The sequence below is a fragment of the Tenrec ecaudatus genome, chromosome 6, assembly GCF_050624435.1.
Source record: "Tenrec ecaudatus isolate mTenEca1 chromosome 6, mTenEca1.hap1, whole genome shotgun sequence".
In the NCBI taxonomy this organism is placed as follows: domain Eukaryota; kingdom Metazoa; phylum Chordata; class Mammalia; order Afrosoricida; family Tenrecidae; genus Tenrec; species Tenrec ecaudatus.
This window is the reverse complement of record NC_134535.1, coordinates 78,614,323-78,625,957: the sequence shown is the minus strand read 5'-3', so window position 1 is coordinate 78,625,957 and position 11,635 is coordinate 78,614,323. Positions and strand designations below refer to the sequence as shown.

Genomic DNA, 11,635 nt, shown 5'->3' with positions numbered 1-11,635 from the left:
GGGTGAAGGATAACTTATTGACAACCTGCAATATGCAGATGACACAACCCTGCCTGCTGAATGTAAGGAGGACTAGAAGCACCTGCTATTGAAGATCAAGGACTGCAGCCTTCAGTATAGATTACAACTCAGTTTCAGGAAACCCCAAATTCACACAACTGCCCAATAGGTAACATCACGATAAGCGGAGAAAAGATTGAATATTTACAGAGGCAAATCACCAGATCTTCTCTCCATGAAGTGACTGGTAAGTTCCACCGGCTAACCTTTGGATTAGCAGCTGAGCACTAACGCAATTTGTCACCAGAGTCCCTTAAAGCAATTTTAACTATTATGTGACGGCATACCAATGCCAAGATAGGGACTCAGTGATTTTTAAAAATAGCTATTTACGTCATTTAATCACTAAAACATTGAAATATTACAACAAGAACATTATCTTTGTTATTAGAATATGTTAAAATATTAAAAGATGAAGTATACTGGAAGAGAATCCCATAGAGAAAACCATGAAATCTTATTTGTAGTAATTATAAAGGGGTGCATTGACTTGCCAGATACAAAAAGGAATTACCCAAGTTATTCTACCTAGTGAACATACGTGGTCAAATAATAACAGCAATAACAAAGAAACAAATGAAAAAAAAGCCTGAAGATATTGTTCAGAGACTCCCCCCCCCCAAAAAAAAAGGTTTGCAAAATTTCTCCTGTTAGCTTAAGACAATGAGGATATTTAATCCTAAATGTAAATAAAGTGCTGACACATCGCCTCGTATAAAGATGCCAAAGTATTTATAGCACTTAATATTCTGATGAATAAATACATACACAGCTAATTACATCATTCACTTTTCATTTATAACACTAAATGCAAGCAAACAAAAAAAGAAGTAGTGAATTGACTAATTAGTTTAAGTAATGGTAGATCATAAGAGATTATCCACTGGAACTTCTGACGAAATGACCATACTTGACCACATTTTGTGTGAATGGCGCTTGTGTATTTCATCTCCCTAGTGATTAATTTTGAAATGTTAATTTTGTGTTTACAAAGACTATGTAAAGAAGATGTCTAAAAACTAATTTAGTTGGGTAAGGTATACTGAAAAAGAATTTACATAGCCAGAATTTCTCCTGTAAAATGTCTGATATGCAGTTTTCTTTTGCCTTGGGAATTAAACCTATCACTCACAAGTAGAGTCAACATGAAAGAGTGAAAAAATGATAAAGATAGGAACGTCTCCATGCCCTGTTGCTCGCCATGTCTGGCTCTTCCAGCGTCACCGCCATGAAGAAAGTGGTTCAGCAACTCTGGCTCAACTGTGTGAAAGAGTTTTCTTTTCAAGTTTCCCAGGCAGCTGCAGATTTGAAGCAGTTTTGTCTGCAGAATGCCCAACATGACCCCCTGCTGACTGGAGTGTCTTCAAGTACAAATCCCTTTAGACCCCAGAAAGTCTGTTCATTTTTGTAGTAAGATGAATCTTTCAAAGGTTTCCTAAGCCACTTCTCATGAACCAGTGACTATTCAAGGAGAGCTGAATTGGAAGCTTGTACAAAAGCTTGTCTTCACAGTTACATGTGCCATACTATACAAACTTCTACTTTTGTCAGTCTTTAATATCTACCTCTCTGAATTTTCATGCATTTCTATTTCACAAGGGTTGTTTTATATACACTGGCATCTGCATATAATAAAATATGTAGTACAAAAATGATTAAGATATCCATTATTATTTTCTATTATACTAATTCTTCATTTCTACATCTGTGAATCACTTCCTTTACTATTCCAAATACAAGACTCCTTCTGTGGTCCCGTGCCCCCTCCCATCTCGCTGGACCTGACCATTTCACGACACAGCAGAGGCTTTGCACCATGTCAGCCCCAGTGAGCACTCCGTACTCTTTTCAAGGCCCTGCTAGCCTTTGGAAGCAGAGGATGCTTGGATGCCTTCTAATCACCATCACATTTGGAGCAACCTTTATTTGTTTCTTTGTTTTCAGATGCTTTCCAGCTGCCAAATAGCCACACCTCTGTGCTGATGGCGTTCACAGAAGAAGCTTCTCTGAAAATTTCATTCATTCGGAAAACAAAGGATTACACGAATAAGAGAAATGGGATGATCCAGTGTTGTATGAAGACCCAGAGTTCCTCATTGTTTATACAAAGGATATATTTAGGGTGGTTTTATATGTGCTCATCGGTATTAATTAATAACAGATTAATTAAGATGTATAGTAATAGGAGGTAAGTTAAAGGATTGCATTACCCTTAAGGATTAAATGGTTTAACAGCCTATATTTGTTACTAAAACGGTATTAATTACTTTTTCTATTTTACTTTTAAAGACATGGTCCATAAAAGAATATATTGTTTTCCTAAGTAAAATGGTACGAAACATACTCACCTTAACCCTTTAACATTGGGAAGGCAATAATGAATAGAAACTGACACACCAGAAATGATTAGTAAAAATTGAATGAATTAATGACTAAATAATTTTATAACTTATTATATAGTTCATTTTTGTTTAAATGTGTAGCAAAATCCGTCTTTTTCATGCTGGTTAACCTATAAAAACTTTAATAATTACATTTTTTCTTTTGAAGCACATATAATTAACAACATGAAAAAGTGCCAAATATGAGGCCATTTTGCAAAAAAGGAGGGTGACCACATCCAATCACAAAATAGAAGATGACTATAACTTAAAAATCACATTATTTTAAAACCAACAAATTGCATTATTAAATAACCTCCAAACCACCGAGAAGCATGTCCCAGTCAAGATGACACGTAACTTTAATGAGCAGAGTCAGCATTAATCTCTCACATCATGCCTCAGCATTACTACTGCCTGAGGTATGGTGTCAATGAACAAAATCTTTAGACAGTAAACTCTTATCACTGTCAAAAATGAAAAATTCCAGGTAACAGGAATGTCAGTAAGTCAAGAGTGTAAATATGAGGGGATAGTCAAGAGTGTAAATATGAGGGGTTAATAAAAAAGACATGGAAAAAGGTCTCATGGGTTGAGATGTCTTAATACACATTTTTTTTCTGCTAGGCAAGCATCGAGCAACTTGCTCTGAGTTAATGCACAGTGACTTCGCCTGGGAAGTTTCTCTTTGATCACAGTGATTTTTTTCCCCATAACAGCAGTTTCCTCAAACTTCATTGCGGTGTGAGGGCTGATTTAAGAGCACGGTGTGACAACCACTGAAGACAAATGTGTGCATAAGCAAATGTGGTAAAGAAAGCTAATGGTGCCCGTCTATCAAAAGACATAGCATCTAGGGTCTTAAAAGCTTGAAGATAAACAAGTGGCAATCTAGCTGAGAAGCATCAAAGCCCACAAGGAAGAAGCAAACGAGCCTGTCTGACCACAAGGTGCAGAAGGGACCAGTTATCAGACATGAAAGAACTAAAAACCATATCGGTGGGTGCCCACCTCCCTGATGCGATCAATGAAGCCAAACGTGTGCATAAGCAAATGTGGTGAAGAAAGCAGATGGTGCCCAGCTATCAAAAGATATAGCGTCTGGGGTCTTAAAGGCTTGAAGATAAACAAGTGGCCAGATAGCTCAGAAGCAGCAAAGTCCACATGAAAGAAACACACCAGCCTGTGTGACCACGAGCTGTCCAAGGGATCAGGTATTAAGCATCAAGGAACATAAAATCATATCATTGAAAAGGTGGGTGAGTGCAGAGTGGAGACTCAAAGCCCAAAGTTAGCCAACCGGACACCCCTTGCTGAGAGGCTGTGGGAAGGAGATGAACCAGGCAGGGTGCAGGGTAGCAACGATGAAACATATAACTTTCCTCTAGTTCTTAAATACTTCCTCCCCCCCACTATCATGATCCCAATACTACCTTGCAAATCTGGCTAGACCAGAGGATGTACATTGGTACAGCTAGCAGCTGGAAACCCAGGGAATCCAGGACAGATGACTCCTCTAGAACCAGTGATGAGAGTGGTGATGCTCGGAGGGTGGAGAGAATGTGGGGTAGAATGTGGGAACTGATTACAGGAATCTACATATAGCCTCCTCCCTGGGGGAGGGACAGCAGAGAAGAGGGCAGGGGGAGACGTCAGACAGTGTAATATATGACAAAATAATAATATATGAATGATGAAGGGTTCAAGAGGTAGGGAGGAGATTGGGGAGGGAGGGGAAAATGAGCAACAGATATTAAGGGCTCAAGTAGAAGGCAAATGTTTTGAGAATGATGATGGCAACAAATGTACATATGTGCTTGACACAATGGATGTATGTACGGATTGTGATGGGAATTGTACGAGCCCCCAATAAAATGATTTAAAAAAAAAAGAAAGGGTGGGTGGGTGGGAAAAGAAGAAAATAATTACATACATGGAGGGGTTACTGGGATACTAACACTGTTTTGATGACAAATGCAACTACATTTAGGATGCTTTTGTTGTTGTTGTTTTCATACCAGAGGGTACAGAGGTCGCCAAGGGCTTGTGGGCAAGGAAGGGAAGATAAAGCAGTAGGCTACAGCAGGGATTGGCAAACTGCAGCCCCCCTGGCTGTATGCAAGCCTTTGGGTATGTGCATGTGGCTCTGAAGTAAAATTGAAAAATGAAAATTAAACCATCATAGTTTCATTTAAATGATATTATTCAGGCAATGAAACATTCAGACATTTGTTTCATATATATATATATATTACAGTGTGTGGTTGAGAAATTTTGTTTCCTGATCGGGAAAAATTTCTGCAGAAACTTATGATGTTGAACACAGCAAACAAGGACAACACTATGGGAAAACCTCAATTGTATGAGGGGTTTTCTCATTTCAACAAAGGTGAAATATAGATTGATGACAGACCTCATTCTGGACATCCCATCCACTTCCTGAACGGATGAAATGTCAACAAAATTCGTGCAATTGTGCTCTAGGGCCGGTGACGGTCCAGTAAAGAGAGGGGACGCTATCTGGACGATCTCGGAGCTCAGTTCAGTGAATCGTAACAGAAGATTTGGGAATGAGAAGGGTCGCTGTGAAATTTGTGCCTTGGGTTCTGACTGAGCAGGAAAACGAGCATCGATAAGAAACATGCCGTACTATGCAAGGACAGCTCCAAAGACACCCAGACATCTCCCCAAGGTCATTAAGAGCAACAAGACATGGCACTATTGTTACCACCGCAAAAGCAAGCATCAAGCAAGCCAGTGGAAGATGCCATCATCACCTCGCCAAAAAAATTCCTCATCAAGTGAAATCAAAGGTGAGGACGATGTTCATTTGTGTTTTAATGTGAGGGGGATAGTGCATTTAGAGTTCATTCCATCAGGTCAGACTATTCACCAAGCTTTCTTTTTGGTGACTCTGAAAATATTGCATAACACAGTGCATACAAAAGGCCTAATTTGTGGCAGGCAGGGGACTGGGTTTGTCACCACCACAAAGCACCTGCTCATGCAGCCATCTTATTGTTCCACTTTTTGTCAAAAACCAGCATGCCTCTCTCGCCCCAAGCAGCTGACTTGCCTGGCCTTGCTCTGTTCGACTTCTTTTTGTTTCCACAAATGCAACGGGACATGAAAGAATGATGATTTGATGACATGGAAGGGTGAAGGAAAAAACAAGGGAGGGCTCTCAGCCATCCAAACAGTTGAGTTTTTAAAATGTTTCCAAGAGTGGAATCACATATTTGACAAACGTATTAAGTGGAATGGAGAGTACTCTGAAGGTGATGAGGTTGTTTTGTTAAAAAAATTAAAGACATAAGTTTGAAAAAATATATATGCAGGTTGATATAATCATTAAAGATATTACATAAATATATCTGTATATAAATGCAAGAGCAATAGGGAGATATAAAGTCTTGAGTGGATTCCTTGTGAAAGAGTGTCAGTTTTATCAGTTAGGGTCTAGTCTGGACTCAGGCTATTTGTCACAGATGGTTCCTTTGAGTTACCCTGTAGAAGGCTTCCTTCACTTCCTTGTTCCTCAAGGTATAGATGACAGGATTCAAAGCAGGAGTGACCACCGTGTACATGAGGGCAGTTACCTTGTCTGTTTCTGGAGTGTGCGCAGTCTTGGGTTGGAGATAAGTGAATAAGGCAGTTCCATAGAACAGAGACACAACCAGGACGTGAGAGGAGCAGGTGGAGAAGGCTTTCCGTCTGCCAGCTGCTGAGGGGATCCTCAGGATGGCCACAAGAATGCGCATGTAGGAACACAGAATGAGGAGGCAGGGACTCATGATGAAGAGCACAGAGACTGCAAACATCACAATCTCATTGTGGGAAGTGTCCACACAAGCCAGTTTCACCACAGGCATGATGTCACAAAAAAAGTGCTGAATCCTCCCTGTTCCACAGAAGGGCAGAGTGAAGATCCAAGTGGTTTGGGCTGACTCCACCATTATTCCAGTGGCCCAAGATGCTGCGGCCAGTTTTAAACACACCGGAGGGCTCATCCTCAGAGTATAATGCAGTGGGTAACAGATGGCTACAAAGCGGTCATAGGCCATGGCAGCCAGCAGGCAGCATTCTGTCAGCCCTAAGATGGTGAATATGTACATCTGAGCCGCACAGCCTTCTAAGCTAATGGTCTTGTTCTCGACCAGCAGGTGTGCCAGCATCTGAGGCACCACGCTGCTGATGTAGCACAGCTCCAGGAAGGAGAGGTTCACAAGGAAGAAATACATGGGAGTGTGCAGGGAAGGAGTGACCCAGATCAGGCATATGATGATGAGGTTTCCTCCCACCGTAAATAAGTAGACGGCCAAGAACACAACGAAGAGTACAGACTGCAGCTCTCCTAGAGAGGAAAACGCCACAAATGTGAATTTGCTGCAGAGGGACTGGTTTCCAGGTACCATGGCTTCAGAGCCAGACATCTGTGCAAAGAGAAAGAGAGTACCTGGTGTTTGCTGGGGTGTCACCTAAGGCAGGTCCCCATCAAGCCTCCACCCAAGATCAGAGGTCTGAACTGAGAACCACAACAATCTGGATTTTGTGCCTTAGCAGGTTTTAAGTACATTTTAATTAAAATAGGTGCAATTTTCCTTCCTCAGTTTGAGTTATTGATTTTGTGGTTTTCTACAGACTAATAGAGAAAATAACCTGCTATATTTACAGATACCGATGGTCCTTCTAGCCTCTTATTGGTGTTCTGATTATATGTGCATATTATTGCATAAGTAATTTATTCTAATTTTAACACATGGCACTTAAGTAGATAGAGTAAAATATATTAATTGTTATCTTGCAAATTACAAACCCTTTCTCAAAGGTACTCCTGTTTGGAAAAGAATGCATTCCTAGTGATTCACTTATGTAATTACATACGTATTCTTATTTAGCTTGATTTCAATATAAACAAATGAATCAGTAACGAGATTGTTGACGTCCAAGTACATTGTAGTAAATAGATTATCCTTTGACACCAGAAGTGTGAATTTATGGGATATTATAATAGGCGCTACCCCTGCACTCACCAGTAGCTTACTCTCATTATTGAGCTCCTTTGCATTCCGAGTCCAAGCTGTAGTGTGATAACGACACAGATTTATACCCTTACTTGAGACCACAGGGATTGCACCCATCGTATGGCTTAATTATCCTTCCCTCCAGAGAAATTTGTACAGAAAGAACAACCATAAATATTCACTGTACAATTTGGTTTTCATTTATCGAATATACTTTCTAGAGATGATCTATTATTGCCAATGAGATTGTATATGTTTTCCATCAAAAAATTGAAGTATGACTCAGTAATTATGAAGTAATTTCAATAATTGTTCAATTTTATGGTATTTTGTTGTTATTTTTGTATTTGCTATTTTTAAAGTCCTCAAAACTCTAAGCTCTTGCTTGCTGTTTTGTTTTGTGTTTTCATCAAAAGTTCCACAGATTATTTCTCTTATATTTTATTACAATGAATCAGTTGGTATCAGCATAAATAACTAAGAGTAATTGGAAATTTCCAAATATGATGAAATAAAACTAATTTTTTTCAATATAGGAGAGGAATGTTTTGGCTTTGTCCTCAAGAAAACCAAACCTTGTTAATCTCAAGAATCCCAATTCCACTTAGCAAAATATTTTTATCATCACTGAAGAATTTTCAATGTTCAAAAATTCATTGGTGCAGAGATTAAGGGAAGTAAATGTGGAGGTTAAAATATTAATTCATAGCTATTATGGAAAGTGGGGTTTGAAGTTGCCTCTTTGCTTCTTGTCGCCTATTGCCACCCAGTTACCATGCAGGTTGTTAGTACCATGGACATCTGGACTTCTGAGCATATCTTGGATCACCTGTGGTCCACAACAGCTGTTGTGCAAAAAACATCCTATGCCCTTGAAATTCAGTGTGGTGGGAGTTGATGTACTGTACAGATAGGCGGAGCCCGCTAGATGTCGCACAGCAAGCATCTTCGGAGGACTGAGTAGAGCCTGGCCTTCTTGTGAGACCTCTTATGGGCACAGCGGGAACCAAAATACACATGCAAAAGTATTGTGCAGCTGATATTGTCGAGAGAGCAGTGAAACATAAGTTGACTGAGATTTCACTTAAATATCTGTTTTAGTGGAGTCAAATCACACCCTCCATTCCAAATACAAGCACTTTTGACTAAAAATCTGATGACCTGGCCAATCAGAAGCATAGGGGTCCTAGAGGCAGTAGCAGCTTTACAGAGAAATGTGACAAAAAGGTATTGTATATTAAGACATGCTATCAAAAATGGCTATAGATTTATTTTTTAAATTAGGATATACAATTATATATTTTGTTAGACTTAAAAAAACAATCTGGTAAAAGTTTATATGACTGTTGATCAAAACAAAGATGTCTGAGCTTTTAACTAAGATGACTCATCTGAATATAGTATTACTTGAAACGACCATTAAATTTTGTGAGTTTCAATATTTTTGTGAAAATTTAATAGTTTCTAAAAATGTACGTTGAAATTGGTATTGACATATGGAATCTTCTGAAGGGAGAATTTAAGCACATTTCTTGCACTGGATTTTATCTAGCTTTCAACCATCTCCACAAGAAAGCCTGGTCACCTTGGGATGCATAAACTTTCCCACTGTGCTTAACTTCAGCAACATGTACAAAGACACTTACTTTAAAGGAAACATTGTATATATTTTAAATCAATAATAATTTGAATAAAATATTTTTCTCTTCTATCACCCCTTAGTGAAGGCTTACTTGTTAGCATATCTCCTGCCAGCACAGAAGCATTTCCCAGTGAGTGTACAGCATTGGGAAAGTGGTGGGGAAGCTGCCGTGTTCTGTTCACAGGCAGGGATCCCTGGTCAATTGTAAGAAAAGGTCAGACCATGCATCATCAATGTATGTTTACAGATTTCTAATGCCCACATGAAAGCTATACTGTGTCCGTTTCTTAAATTGGTTCCTAAACCAGAGAAGAAATTTTTAAAATCAATTTTTAGTAAATGATTAAACATAGTGCATTGGTTAGTAGAGAAAAATCACTATTTCTAAACTTTGATCCAAGTAAATGAGTACAGACCATGTTTAAACAAGAATGGTCAGATAAGGATAAACAGTACTGGAATAAGAAACAATTTATAGACTCTAAATTAAACTGATTTCTCATTACAAATCTAATCCCAGACAGCATGGATTATGAATGTTTCTAAAAAGTAAAAGAGAAAAGGCTGGATTTAAGGAGAATCCTGGCAATACTACAAGTTTGAAGGCAAAAGACATGTTTAAGGGGGAATGAGTTGTCTTGTAACCATTTTCTAAAAGTGATGAACTAAATAGTTTTATATTATCAACTGATGCTTATGCAAGTCTTGGTCATCAAAAAACACAGAAAAGAACAACTTGAAAATTAGGCAAGAGCATGAATCCGATTGAAGTTATTTACAAGTAAATAGAAGTTAAGAAAGGAAAGAAAAAAATAAAGAAGCTAATGTGAGCAATACAGTAGGGAAGGGCAAATATTGTGATAAAAAAGAAAGGATGGGGTAAGATAGATTGTTATCACTTACTATTGTATTTTAAGACAGAAAACCACGAAGGAGTGCCTAGCAATCTACTTCTGAAAGAATTGCTTAGTGGAACATTGTCTAATATTGAGTCAGAAAGGAGTCCCTCTGATTGGAAGCCACTCAAAATAAGCCCAAGGAAAACATGCATCCTCAAGTAGAGTTGCTTAAATGACATGGATGGAGCAAGCTTTTAGCACCCTCATTTGCTGAGGTGACTGAGTTCAAAGTGAGAGGAAGCAGCAGAAAACATCTACAAATACTCAAAACAGGGAATATATAACACATGAATCAAGGAAAATGGAAAGTGTTAACAAAATGAAATAAAATAAAGAATGATAACTAGGATTTAGTAAACTGTGATAAACTGGCATTGACCCTCTGGAAATGAACAATCCTGTAGCCAATTATTATGGAAATGACAAATAAGAAATGGCATTTCATCCATGGCCAAACAGCACATTATTAGGGTTTTTATACACCAAAACTAATGCCAAAGGTGAGGAAAATGACTTTTTATCAAAACTAATTTCATGATCTAAAATTTATCAAACATACAATACAGATGTAGTGATAATATGTATCATAGGAACACAAAAGTTAGGAACAAAGGGAAAATATCAATACTTGGAAATTGTAGTCTTGTTGACAGACATGACAATGGAAATTACACGATAGAAATTTTTCAAGACCAATTATTGATTTACTGTAAATATATTGTTTTCAACAGCATTGCAAATATCTTTTTCCAACACCCTAAACGTTAACTAAGCATGTGGACCTTACCTGATGGAATATAGTATGTCATATGTAGAAAGAGATAATGGAGAATCTCAATATTGTCAATCAAAACAATGTCAATGGCCTACAGAATTTCAAGCACTAGTGTGTAAGTTCAAACGGAATAAATTTAAAAAGACTAGTAGAGTCTAAGTAAAAATATATGATGATATTCTACCTGACATCATCTTAAGAGATCAATTTAGAGATCATTTGAAGAATATTTGAAACCTTTCACACTAAATGATTTAGGATCATATGCTAAAAATGGTAAGAAATAAACAAATGCATGTATGAAGTATCCATCAGAAGTTACTAAAGTAAATTAATTTCATACGTCTCCCAATTATGATGGAGTTCTATTCTCATTAACCTGACATAAGCTGAATAACTAACTTTTAAAAATTCCTAAATATTGCTTTTTATTTTATGTATCTTTATGTATTTAATCTTTACCTGTTTTTGGGGATTGGAAACAGTACATTATAAATGTACAAAGACCCCTTAAATGAACTACCCGGCATTTCCCAATGCCATTTCCTCCTCAAAGAATTTTATACCTATTTTATTTTGGTGATTCCTCTTTTTTTGGTCACTTCCTTGAGTTAGTTTTTCTATTTTATTTTATGTGACCTGAAATTGTTGTCTCTGAAACATTTTGATGTTGTTAAATTGTATTTATTTCATGATTGTATGCTAATGTCTTCTAAGGTTCTTACCACGAGTCTCCTGTTTGGTGTAATAGGGAATAGAAATATGTGTCCATTTTCTTTTCACTGCTCAAATAACAGAGTTAAGAGCAGACATGGTTTGTCTGAGTAACCATCTATCATTGGTCAGGTAGCACA

At 37.8% G+C, this 11,635-nt stretch overlaps 1 protein-coding gene and 1 pseudogene across 1 annotated transcript; one reads left to right on the top strand and one right to left on the bottom strand.

Annotated features, from left to right (window-relative positions):
- Window positions 1–1,261: 1,261 nt before the first annotated feature.
- LOC142450981 (guanine nucleotide-binding protein G(I)/G(S)/G(O) subunit gamma-5 pseudogene) lies at window positions 1,262–1,471 on the top strand (annotated as a pseudogene).
- Window positions 1,472–5,923: 4,452 nt separating this feature from the next.
- On the bottom strand, window positions 5,924–6,874 carry LOC142451486 (olfactory receptor 10C1-like). Its single transcript, XM_075553279.1, has one exon. The coding sequence runs from the start codon at window positions 6,872–6,874 to the stop codon at window positions 5,924–5,926; it is 951 nt and encodes a 316-aa protein (XP_075409394.1).
- Between the last annotated feature and the right edge of the window lie 4,761 nt (window positions 6,875–11,635).

What these genes read in the sequence shown, in the direction of transcription:
- LOC142451486 (XM_075553279.1), bottom strand. Translation starts at nt 6,874, where the DNA reads ATGTCTGGCTCTGAAGCCATGGTACCTGGAAACCAGTCCCTCTGCAGC.